This window comes from Trichoplax adhaerens, genomic scaffold (genome assembly GCF_000150275.1).
Source record: "Trichoplax adhaerens TRIADscaffold_24 genomic scaffold, whole genome shotgun sequence".
NCBI lineage: Eukaryota > Metazoa > Placozoa > Uniplacotomia > Trichoplacea > Trichoplacidae > Trichoplax > Trichoplax adhaerens.
In genome coordinates this window covers 788428-800607 of record NW_002060965.1, presented here as the reverse complement: position 1 = coordinate 800607, position 12180 = coordinate 788428, and the positions used below count along the sequence as shown (strand labels likewise).

Below are 12180 nucleotides of genomic sequence, written 5' to 3'. Positions count from 1 at the left end.
GTAAATCAGTATGATTGCTGATTGTCATAGTCTTCGATCGCGGTTACTATGAATAGCGAAGGGGGAAAAATCTATGATTAGTTCTGTAAGCCTGCGAAAAGTTACTGTCCTATGTAGAAAATGTGACTTATCCATCTTGTCATGATCAGACGATGGTATATAATTTGTTGATCTTGTATATTGCACGTCAAATCTAACTCGGTCTATTCGAACAAATTGCATCATTTGCGATCACGGTACAGTATTAATCTGTTACATTAAATATTTTACATTGTCTACATCATAGTACTGTAGTAGTGGAGCACCGTACGAGCTGCTATTATCACTTTCAAGATCAGCAATAACGATGTATTTTCATTTAATTTTACATGAAGGCGATAATCTTTATTGCTTGATAGATTAATTCATTGTTGAGGGTATAATTCAATAAACAAACTAATGCTTCCAAATTATTGCAATCCTGAGCTTAATGCAAATTTAAACAGACTATTGACTATAATAAAAAACCGCTACAGCTTCCCAGCTTTTTGCATAGCCTATAAACGGAGTTGAAAACGAAAACAAAACATCAGCAACGCCCCGAGAAATTGAGCCTTGATTTAATACAATCAACTCTTAATAAAACCTTTACTTTCTAAATATAAATTACCTCTTTAATTGTTGAACCAATTCGCGCAGGAGACTTAGTGACTACTACTCCGGCACCTTCAAGAGTTGCAATCTTCAGTTTTAAGAAAATAAACATGAAGTAAGCTTAGTCACGATATCATTACGAATTTTGAATTTTCGTGGCAAAGAGAATTAGAATCGAACCTTTTCTTCGGCGCCACCTTTGCCTCCTGAGATGATTGCTCCAGCATGCCCTGAAGAATGATACGAATGTCAGTTACGGTCATACGTCTAGTACTAGCTATATCTAGGATAGGTCAAAGTTTGGTTAAAAAATAATTTCTTTTGTTAGCTTACCCATACGTCTACCAGGTGGGGCAGTAATTCCAGCAATAAATGATACAACTGGCTTAGCATTTGGGCCCTTATTTTAAAATAGAGTAGGAAATTACAGTACATAATCAGTAAAAATAGAAATCTCAAATGCTTTAGCGCTACAAACAGGTAACTAACAGAGTTATGTTTGGCTAAAAATTCAGCTGCTTTCTCTTCAGCTTCTCCACCGATTTCACCAATTAAGACAATACCTAACAATAATATAATTGATATAACCTATTATATAATACTCTGGATTATCAGGAAGAAAGATAACCGAGATGATAGGTAGAAATCACTGTCAGTAAGTCAACAACGCACCTTCAGTCTTGTCATCTTTCAAGAATATATCAAGACAATCAATAAAATCTGTACCATTAAATGGATCTCCACCAATACCTATAAAAGTTATATACATTAAATTAGAAAGATCAATAATAATAATAACTGCATGACTTATGATATCGATACTGACCAACACATAAAGTCTGTCCAAGGCCGACATTAGTGGTCTGGAAAACAGCTTCGTAAGTTAAAGTTCCAGACCTCGAAACAATTCCTCAAGTAGGACAAAATATAAATACACACATTACAAGTTGTTTTTCTCATTCGTGTCTCAACAAATATCATTACGTCAATACAACGTTTTAGCTTACCAATTCTACCAGGTAAATGTATATGAGCAGGCATAATACCAATTTTGCAATGTCCAGGCTAATTATGGGTTGATTAATAAATAGTTAGATTTAGCAAGTAAAACGACCTTAGCATATTGGTATGGCATAAACTATTTTTAGCATATTTCATAAAATTTGTATTAATGTACTCACTCTAATGATACCAGGGCAATTTGGTCCTATCAATCTAGATTTATCTTGTCGAAGTATCTTATGCTTTACCTAAGATTATTAAATGGAAGTTGTCTCAAAATGAATAATAAGTTATCCCAGAATCTAAGATAATAGTATCACACTATAGATAATATTATACCTTCACCATGTCTTGTTGAGGAATTCCTTCAGTAATGCAAACAATTAAACCTATCCCTGCATCTACAGCCTCATGGATAGCAGCTGCTGCCCCTTGAGGGGGAACATAAATCACCGTTGCCTCAGCTCCAGTTGAGTCCACCGCCTAATCCAATTTTTACAGAGTATAAATAATTTATTATAATGATTAGATAACTTTTAGAACAAAGATAGCATCATAGAGAATGAAATCTTGACGTTTATCATAAGCAATAGACAACTATCATAAGTACGTATATATGGAGTCAATAGCGTACCTCTTGGACAGAGTTAAAAACAGGTAATCCTAAGTGGGTTTTACCACCTTTACCAGGAGAAACTCCACCAACCATATTGGTGCCATAAGCGATTGCTTGTTCACTATGAAAAGTACCCTATTATCAGTAGTAAATGGAACAGAAGGAGTGAATTGTAGTTCCTTGATTGTGGAAAGTTTTTAATCTCTATCTCTCTTGAAGTAGAAGTGACTGAGCAAATTGTATTTTAAATTAATTGAGACTAATTGGTAGTGAATTGCGCGAACATAAAAACTGTAATTTCTTGATTGTGCATGGCTTTTAATCCAGATCTCTCTTGAAGTTGTAGTGCCTACTCAAATTACATTCTGAGCAGAATGCGACTACATCGCTAACCTGTCGACCAGTGAAACCTTGACAAATTACTCGGGTCTCCTTTCCAATCATAATATTGCCTCTTGTTGCTTCTGTGCTGAGGCTTCTTATGTTCTGGCTTACGCGTCGGAGCACTAAACGCAAAGAAATTACATGATTAAGTTTTAGATACATATTATGCTCGCAATCCTGCAATCGTATGCATTCTTTAATATGAATATGGTTTCTGTATAATAATATATATAATAAGCAACTACAGTACAGTACTTGCTATACTCCGAGATTCCTGAGGTTGGATGTAGCCATTATTAAAGTAAGTTGAAATATCTGTACAGTACATGTAGCTTGCTGTCTAAGATACAGTCATCTGTAACTGCAATTAACTGTATTAATTACAATAATTACATATCAATTACATCAATCATAAGTAGCTAGTACTGTACTATACAGTTATGTATGTTGAAGTTGGCAGTCATGGTTTACGATCTCAAAATACACAGTGAGCAATGATTACAATGAAGTATGACTATATTCGTAACAGAGTTAATTTTCTGGCGTAATTTACGCTCAATAACCCAATCTACTATTAACTCGACAGTGTTATACATTACTGATGAATATTGTTGCGTCTACTCACGACGCCGTCTGTACAAGTGTACATCTCTTCCACAGTACTGTACAGTAGTAAGCAGGCAGATGAAGACTCAAGATTTGATATGAAATAGAGAACTAGCAGTCAGAGTAATGATATTAAAGAGTTCTACAATTCTCTTTATCATCCAATTGCAGTAACAACGATAAAACGCGATGCCATACGTGTTAAGCAAGATCAAATTTCCTACTCTACCAGCGTCAAGTAAAAAATTCAATGTAACTCATACGGAATACTAGCTACAGCATCACGGTATGTTCCGTTCTACCCGTCTACAATATAAATTGAACAAGGTAGGAGGTATCGATAAAAGTATCATCAAGGCAATTCTTTATAACATTACGCTTTTTCATTTTCTGAACATGTTTCAATATCATACTGTGCAAGATTACTTGCACAACACTGCTTACCAGCTCTATTCAATAGTCGAAGAGTAGCCATGTTGCTGCTGCCACCGTATCCTCTTGCTTCTTGTGCCTTTGCCCACACACGCGCAATGTGCCGGGCCGGACAGGACTCATGTCGGTGGAGGAAAGTCTGTACGTCCGTACAGACCTCTACACTGTCCAGTCTACAGTATAGGCTGAGATATCAAAAAGGACGATGTCACCTGTGGCAGCTCTACCGCCCTACTGTAGGCAGTACTCTCGGCAAGCCATAGGCGACATTATTTTTGCTATGGTCGAAAATAAGATGAGATGACACGGTAAAGTTGCGGTACAGTGTAGTATAAATTACAGGATTTCAGCCTACTGTAGACTACAGTACTACATCTGTTGTAGCGAGCAGTACAGTACTGTACGTCCAGTACTGTAGTAACAGGCAGCAGGCAGACATCTGTTATGATTCCTGTAGGTGCATAAGGTTAAAACCGGGTCAACCACCGCGGCTGGCCAGCCCGTCGAGCTCGTCTCGTCATCTGCCGATGTACAGTATACAGTACTGTACTGTACAGTGTACAGTACTGTACCAGTACACTCATTATACCGTAGAGTACAGTACAGTACAGTACGGTAGTGAGTGGGTGGATTGATACCCTTGTACCGTACAGTGTACAGTGTACAGTGTAATGTACCAGATGTATTGTGCACTGTACACTGTACAGTCCGACGGATTCTGCTCAGTGTTGTGTGCTCAATGTCCATACGATTGAAGCACCGAATAGACTACAACCGTACAACGTAAAGAGAAGAACGGGGACTTCCAACAACATGGAAAATTTCATTAAACTAGGTAGAAAGATTGTTGCTGTGGCTAGAAATTACAGGAAACATGCTGCTGAATTAAATAATCCTGTACCAGAGGAACCAATGATCTTTCTTAAACCGACAAGCTCGTATATTCAAGAAGGAGAGGCTATACGAATCCCACCAGGATGCAATCGTTTATTTCATGAAGTTGAGTTAGGTATAGTCATTGGTAAACGGGGCAGCAATATCCCTTATAACCATTATCTCGACTATGTGTATGGCTATATACTAGCTTTAGACATGACAGCTCGCGATTTAACTGAAGTAGGTCTTCCGTGGAATATAAGTAAAGGATTTGATACGGCATGCCCAGTCAGTAAACTAATTACTAAAAGTGCATTAGGCGATCCTCATAGTGCTCGACTGTGGCTCAAAGTAGATGGGATTATGAAGCAAGACGGAAATACATCCGATATGGTCCATAATATTCCCAAATTAATCAGTTATATCAGTCAATTTATGACTTTAGAACCAGGAGATGTCATTTTAACAGGTACTCCAGATGGAATTGGACCAGTTATAGCCAATCAAAATATTACTTGTGGAATTAATGATGTACTGCAAATGTCCTTCAATGTCGAGTAAAGATTTCCTACGATATGCTATTCCTCCTACCCGTGGATGAATTAATTAATTTATTGACGTGTAGGCCTGCTGCCCATACAACTGCATAAACTCATCACTAATGTCTTATATAGAGAATAAAAATTGAAAGAATACATTCTAAATTGTATTCTATAAAGTGCTATGCTTCATTTTAGAGCCACAATAATACAACAACATCATGCATTTATTTCTTGTGCAAATCTGATAACGCTCTAACAATTATAATTATATAGTATATATTATGCACTTTATGCTGGCTGATGAGGTCAATTAATTATGGTTATACAGTACAGTACTTGTACTTTTTTATTACCACTACTACAATGCTATTCTGTGAACGATATTTGTCGTATCAATTCAAATTTTCTATGTTGTACATGTTCATGTAATTAAATCATGAAACTGTTTGCTACTATCTATGTACGATTGGCAAACAATAAACCACTAGCTTGATCGATACATTTCAGTAAAATTCTTATAGCTCTATCAAAGCCGTAGCTTGGCAACACAAACTTCCAAAATTTGCTATCAACTATAGTATTTGTATTACAGTATATGGTAAGTACAGTACAGTAAATGGTGTGCAAACTTTTCCTGATAAAATATCAGACCTGGCTCGCTCTTACTTATACCGCAGTGCGTCAAAAACGTACACGATGCCAATTGGCTAAATTAGCTCAATCTAGTTTGATGCGGTAGATCAGGGTATATACAATTCTAATACACTTTATAATAACGTTGGTCTACAAAACGCCGATTTGGAATGCAGCATACTCGAGTAGAATATATCAAATTGAAATGCTCACTGAAACCTTCATTGAGATAGCATTCTCAATATCCGAGAATTGCTAACTTGCATACAATAAAAATAACACGATAATTACAATTGTTGTACGTACTTAGACAACAAAATACTGTATTTATCTGCGACAAAGTAGCCTCCTTAGAAGTAGGCACATGAAACATAAATACCTTAAAAATCTACCGCCAGTTAGCATCAATAGTTGACTAATTCATTTATATGAGTACCATAATAATAATAATAATAATAATCTTTATAAGCCAACACATTGTCATTTAAAGTTGCAGATAGTTTAGAGTACCACAATACAGCTTGGAAAAAAGTAGTACATGCGTGTAATTTGCTTTTTGTATAGACAAAGTATATTGTTAACTTTCGTTTATAAAATGTTAAATGGAATATATTTCATATACATCTACATAAATTTGAGATTTTCGTATACATCAATATTTATGATGTACACATGCGATATTTACAAATATATTGAGAGCAACGATTGAGTTCTAACAAATACCCTAATAAATTCGTTATTGATAGTAATGGGTAATTCAGCTAATGTCTTGTAATAAACCAACTAAATCACTAATACGAAAGAGCTGGAATGGGTGTACGTAGTATTAAAACAACGAATACAAACCACTTGATAGCGAGATAAAAAATCATCAACGAATCATTGCGTATTTTCTTTGAAATAAGATGACTTCGAATAATACGGTAACTTTTTGCATAATATTGAATACATTTATAGATCGATAACAATACTGTCTTTATAGTATAGAGAGGTAAAGATATAAGTAATGGAAGTTATCGCATAATAACGTAAACTTTCCATATGCCCAATGCTACATCTAAATCCAGTATTCCAATAAACAGCCTATCTATTAACCAAAGTAATTTATAGCTTAGACATCCGCAGGTGAATTATTAGGCGATTTGCAGACATCTTTTACCCATTTCTTTTCCACATCGCGCTCGATCTTATTAGAGCGGTGTCTAATAAGAGTCCACGTTCCTGTAACTATCACTAGGACCATAACCGAAACTATAGACACAATCCCAATGATCAATCCTAAGATGCAGTGACTATAGACATGCCCAGGCAGATTGCAACTTAAACCTTTGCAAGAGGTATTTGTGCTATTATTCGTTACAGTTTGATGTAGTTGTGATCGAGTTGGCTGTCCGTTCCCAGAAGCGCCCCAATCGATCGATGACATTTGATGAACTGATTCAGTTCCGACCAATTCTATGATAGCAATCATTAATTATTAAATTTCATCTTAGAAGGCAAGTGAAACAATGAAGTATAAATTCTGTAATTGCTAAATAGTGTATCTAATATCCACGTTAACACAAAAAGAATACGAACAATTTTACTTACTTGAGCTCACAGTTAAATAAACAAAAGCTGACAGCATCTTATCATGGCCTGAACAAGTGACAACGCACAAATATTTGCCATGATCTTGAAGTCTAACGGATCTAATGATCAAATGATCACTATCTGTAATTATTAATAGGGAATATTAGCTATTTTTTGTATGATCGCTATCTTACAATCAGTGAAAGCAAGCGCATCCTTAATCGAAAATAGCGCACCCTTATTTATTTCTACAAATGGTTGGGTTTGCATTAATAAATTACAATGCAGCGTATTTATGGTTATGTATAAATTTTACTTACTGTTTCTCGGAAGTAGCTTGTAATATAAGTCAGGGCGATCTGGAAGGTAAAATATACTTTCACCAATTTGTTCTTGCTTAACCTTACTAGCGTCAATGGACTTTAACCACTTTACTAAACATTCTTTTCTAGGTCTAACTTTGCACGTTAGATTTACTGTATTTCCAACAGTAGCAGTAACATTATGCGGCTTAACGATGAAAGTGGGTCGGTTGCCATCGCTCACTAAAAATATAATAACCAATTCTTAGACGACATCTATAAGAATCAGAGGTAACTACAAGAGAACTTACTGTACAAATTTTACAATTTCGTTAGCTAAGCGTAGTTTTAATCGCTTAAAGCCCACTAAATGCTACTATCTTTAATTAAGAACACATAAACATCTCATATATCAAACTGTACAGTGTACAAGCTATCGAGAACAGGCTTTTAAAGTAAATAGCCGTGCGTTCAACGGGAATATTTAATGCAGTAGAGTAGTTTACATGCACGATATTGAACGAGGGATTATAACGACGAAACTAACCTTCAACACGGACGGTGAAGTTGAAACTGGATTTACCAACTTTATTCTTCGCGTTACACACGTAGATACCGGAATCACTCGGTTTAATACTTCGTATAACCAAGGATGCTCTTGTTTTATAAACGTTACTATTAAGGTTATCCAAATCTTTATGGTTTACGATTCGACTGCCGTTATAGTATGTCCACTTTACAGTAGGTGTGGGAATTCCGTATAACGGACATATCAATCGGACTTTCTGACCACTCTTGAAAGTGTAATGATTATAGCTGACTTTCGTAAGAGACGGAGGAACTAAACGTAGTTACAAAAAGATACAAGTTAGTAATCATGCATAATACAATACACAGGCTTATTTTTACAAAACTAGCTTAAGTCGATTGTAAAGTACTTCTCCTTCCTCATTATACACATATGCAAAAATAAAATTAAAAATAAAATTCCTGCAGGAGAGCAATTGAAAGGATCAATGGCTTTGTTCAGTTATGTAATATAGCGTTAAAATAAGTTGCTATTGTTATTAGGTTACCATATCAGGCAATTTACAATATTGTTATCAAGGTTATGTAACTAGTAGTCAAACTATGTAACAAATATCAAAGTACTGTATATTCAGCTTTTAGTGTCGGACAACCATTAATTAATCAAGCAATACTGTAGTACTGATGAATTATTGCAAAAATTACATTTTACATTATTTAATTGTATAAAGAGGAATATTAATAAAAAACTATGATTTACAGACAGCCTGATAGTAATCTTACCTTTTTTATCGCTCTTCGAGGAAAATCCTTTCATAATAAGATCAAAAGCAAAAATAAGTGCAATGCAAATTATAAGATCTTACATATTGCATTTCTAAAACAATAAGGGCAAACAGAAATCTCTCGTATAATCCTCTACAAGCCTATCCATGCTTGCTGTAACTTTGTTATTAAACTCCAGTCTAAGATGCATATACGTATATCAATATATATAGTACTCGTATCTACATATATACCATTATCTGTTTCTTACCTACAACATTTACAGCGAAATCATGGAAAATATAGCCAAGGCGATTCTTAGCCATGCAGGTATAGATACCAGTATCACCAACTTGTGTTTTATTTACAACCAAAACATAATCGCCTTCAAATGAATATCGATCCCAGTATCTTTCAATTTTAACGTGGTTCCTATACCATTCCAAAGTCGGTTTAGGGGAACCAGATACCTCACATTGCAACTTTACATGATAATTTTCAACTACACGCATTGAAGAAGGTAATTCCTTAATAAATCGTGGAGCCATTTCTTGAGCCTGGCAATCTAAGGTAAGTAAGTAACAAATGCATTTTAATATTGACTGACTATTGACACGGTTACAGCATTACGGGATCGTATCATAATATACAGTATACGTAGTTTTATTTATTTATAATAATAATTCCCGAGTTATGACGTGCTTTGCATTTACAAACAAGAGCATTTCATTTCAAATTCTCAGTAGAAATTAGGTGTAGCATATATTGGATAGCAAATAAAATAATATTTGCATGTTCAAAGGTGTATTACTTATACTCAATAAGTGACTGCAATATCTGTGAGCAGTATCTTAGAAATTAGAATGCACCATATAAGCGCTGTACCTTAACTCATGGTTAATAATTGCACGCACAGTCAGCACTACTAAAGAGTGTAGCAAAAATCAATCTCCCATCTCAGTATATTGTACAGTACTATCCTCTACTAGCGTCAGTAGTGGATTGTATTTATAATTTAACATTTACTGGAATGTTCATCTTCGAGTAGGTTCATTAATTTAAAGCTCGTAAGTTAGATATAATATTTGAGCAACTTTAAATTGTCAATGATTTTAACAATAGCTCCTGCTCTTGGAGCAATCGCAAATACGAATACATTTTTAACTGAAGAGATATTATTAAATATGTCCAGTGTACTGTAACTTGAGTCACGCAAGACCTTCTTAAGGCCTTAGTTGGCGAGTAGGCTAAGTAAATTACTCCATTTTAAAAAATTTTACTATTTCTGTATCATTCGACTATACTATAACTTATCATAACTATCATAAGTCCTTCGTCAATTCTCCGCTGGCGACAAGCAAGTTAACAGAAGATTCTGTAAACGGCTCCACAATACTTCCTAAATGTTCTCATCTCACATTGTCAAGTGACTTGATTCTAATTTTTACCTCGTATTGAATATGCTGGTTGACCAAATAACGCACATGACTGTTAACTATGAAGTTTTATGGTGGATCACTTTGATTAAACTGTTAGTAAAATACAGTATGCCAGAAATCAGATATTTTGACTATAGTAGACAGTACTACGTCTGTCTATACGATTTCTATTAATACAGTGAAAATAACAAAGAAGAAGAATGTAAAGGATCGAAAATTTTTAGTTACGATTAATGTAAAAACAAATACCCATCCTAAGTCTCACTTTCACAGTTCTTTTAATACTGCAAGCTTGTTACAATTCTGGTTACAATAACATACATGAGCACAAAAAAAATCCACTCAGGTAGCCTAAGTGCAAAGTACAGTATTGCACCGTACGCAGTGAGCAATATTTCTACGGACAATATCACGATCGGTTTCTACCTTCGAGGTTGTTCAATAATTAATTTTACTGATACAGTAGCAAAATTTCAGTTTCCTCATTGTTAAGTTAGTATTTACTTTTATCGATCGATTACACTAGCAGGACGCACTAATCATTGCCAAGATGTTCAATTTTTACATCTGCTGCATTAAATTATCTGGTTGAATACCGCGTAAGTGTAGAACTGCACGCTTATTCACAGTACTAGAATTTTAATGTCGGTCATCCGCGCGCGCTTGATGATAGAAAAGTGCATTCCTGTGATAATTCTATCCATCAAATTAATAAAACACGGTGAGTCAGGACTAGCCCTCATGCACTGTAGTAGTACCGCAACATAATTAGCCGCCTACTTTATGTGCGACGATGACACTAGTAATCGATTTCACCACAAATAGTCAGTATCAAGTGTATAAACTTGAAACAGAACCGACTCTACCTAGATAAAAATGATAGCTTTCAATGGATAGTCATGAAAATACAGTAAAGAAGGGAAACACTGTGCTGCGGCTATTGGCCCACCAGCTCCCCATCATTCAGTAGGTGGTACAATAGAGTATGTAATGCATCATGCAGTCATGGTAGGAATGAAGGAATTTAGAATTAACAAAGACAATTCTATCCACTGATCTAATTTAATTATCCATTGAACCATCTTGATCAGTTAAATCATTTTTATCAACTTACGCAGGAAGGCCAAAGTTAGGCAGTAATAAACGATTACGCCTAAATGGAAAAATTGAGCTACAATAACTTGCTTCATTGAGGCGACAAAAGTGTTTGTGACAAGGAGGAATAGTGTCCACTCTATCCAAAATTGGACGATCGTAAGAAGAAAGTAATGCCAAAATACAAAGAGAAGTTTGGATTAATCCTTTTGGCCAGTAATATTACCCTGGAAGTTGAGCCTATGTCAGTTACAAATGGTCAAGTGTCAACTGGAAGTCAAAAATTTCTTGCATGACATGAAAACAACATCAAGTTCATCATCACACCAACGATGATGGAAGATTGAGGAAAAGAGATCAAAGAAGAGTTGAGTTTTAATTTTTTCTTACCTTGATAGGAATACCCTTGGACGAAAATAACAATCACTTGCCTCGTACGTACAACACAGTGAATTAAATAGATTTACTGTGCAACAATCCTTTTTCAAATGGCATGAGGTGGGGCAAAGATGAAATATTTATCACAGTATTGGAAATTACATCAACTACTTAATGTCTACCGTTCCGTTGGTACCACAGATTGGAAGTGTTATATTTTTAATCTGGCTGCCCGACAATATATTGTGTTGAATTAGATAGTGATCAAGTAGTTTTTTGACTCTACCGTATTAAACATTTGTTCCTGTAGACGACGCAAGGCGGTCGCTTATTATTAACTGGTCAACAACTGGGTATGTATGGGGATAGATAAATAA

The 12180-nt window shown here is 35.2% G+C and overlaps 3 protein-coding genes across 3 annotated transcripts; 1 reads left to right on the top strand and 2 right to left on the bottom strand.

The window, feature by feature from the left end:
* Window positions 1–509: 509 nt before the first annotated feature.
* TRIADDRAFT_61514 (uncharacterized protein) lies at window positions 510–3716 on the bottom strand (the record flags this gene model as incomplete). Its single annotated transcript, XM_002117405.1, has 13 exons — window positions 510–536; window positions 650–721; window positions 814–863; window positions 967–1033; window positions 1123–1196; window positions 1306–1383; window positions 1460–1543; window positions 1641–1698; window positions 1815–1883; window positions 1975–2118; window positions 2270–2386; window positions 2645–2757; window positions 3686–3716. The coding sequence occupies 13 exons, from the start codon at window positions 3714–3716 to the stop codon at window positions 510–512; spliced, it is 984 nt and encodes a 327-aa protein (XP_002117441.1).
* Window positions 3717–4486: 770 nt separating this feature from the next.
* On the top strand, window positions 4487–5110 carry TRIADDRAFT_51068 (uncharacterized protein; the record flags this gene model as incomplete). The annotated part of the gene is made up of 1 exon (XM_002117461.1): window positions 4487–5110. The coding sequence occupies one exon, from the start codon at window positions 4487–4489 to the stop codon at window positions 5108–5110; it is 624 nt and encodes a 207-aa protein (XP_002117497.1).
* Window positions 5111–6835: 1725 nt separating this feature from the next.
* On the bottom strand, window positions 6836–9439 carry TRIADDRAFT_61512 (uncharacterized protein; the record flags this gene model as incomplete). The annotated part of the gene is made up of 6 exons (XM_002117404.1): window positions 6836–7179; window positions 7315–7437; window positions 7617–7841; window positions 8146–8439; window positions 8910–8936; window positions 9163–9439. 6 exons carry the CDS (start codon window positions 9437–9439, stop codon window positions 6836–6838), a joined length of 1290 nt encoding a protein of 429 aa, XP_002117440.1.
* Window positions 9440–12180: the final 2741 nt, after the last annotated feature.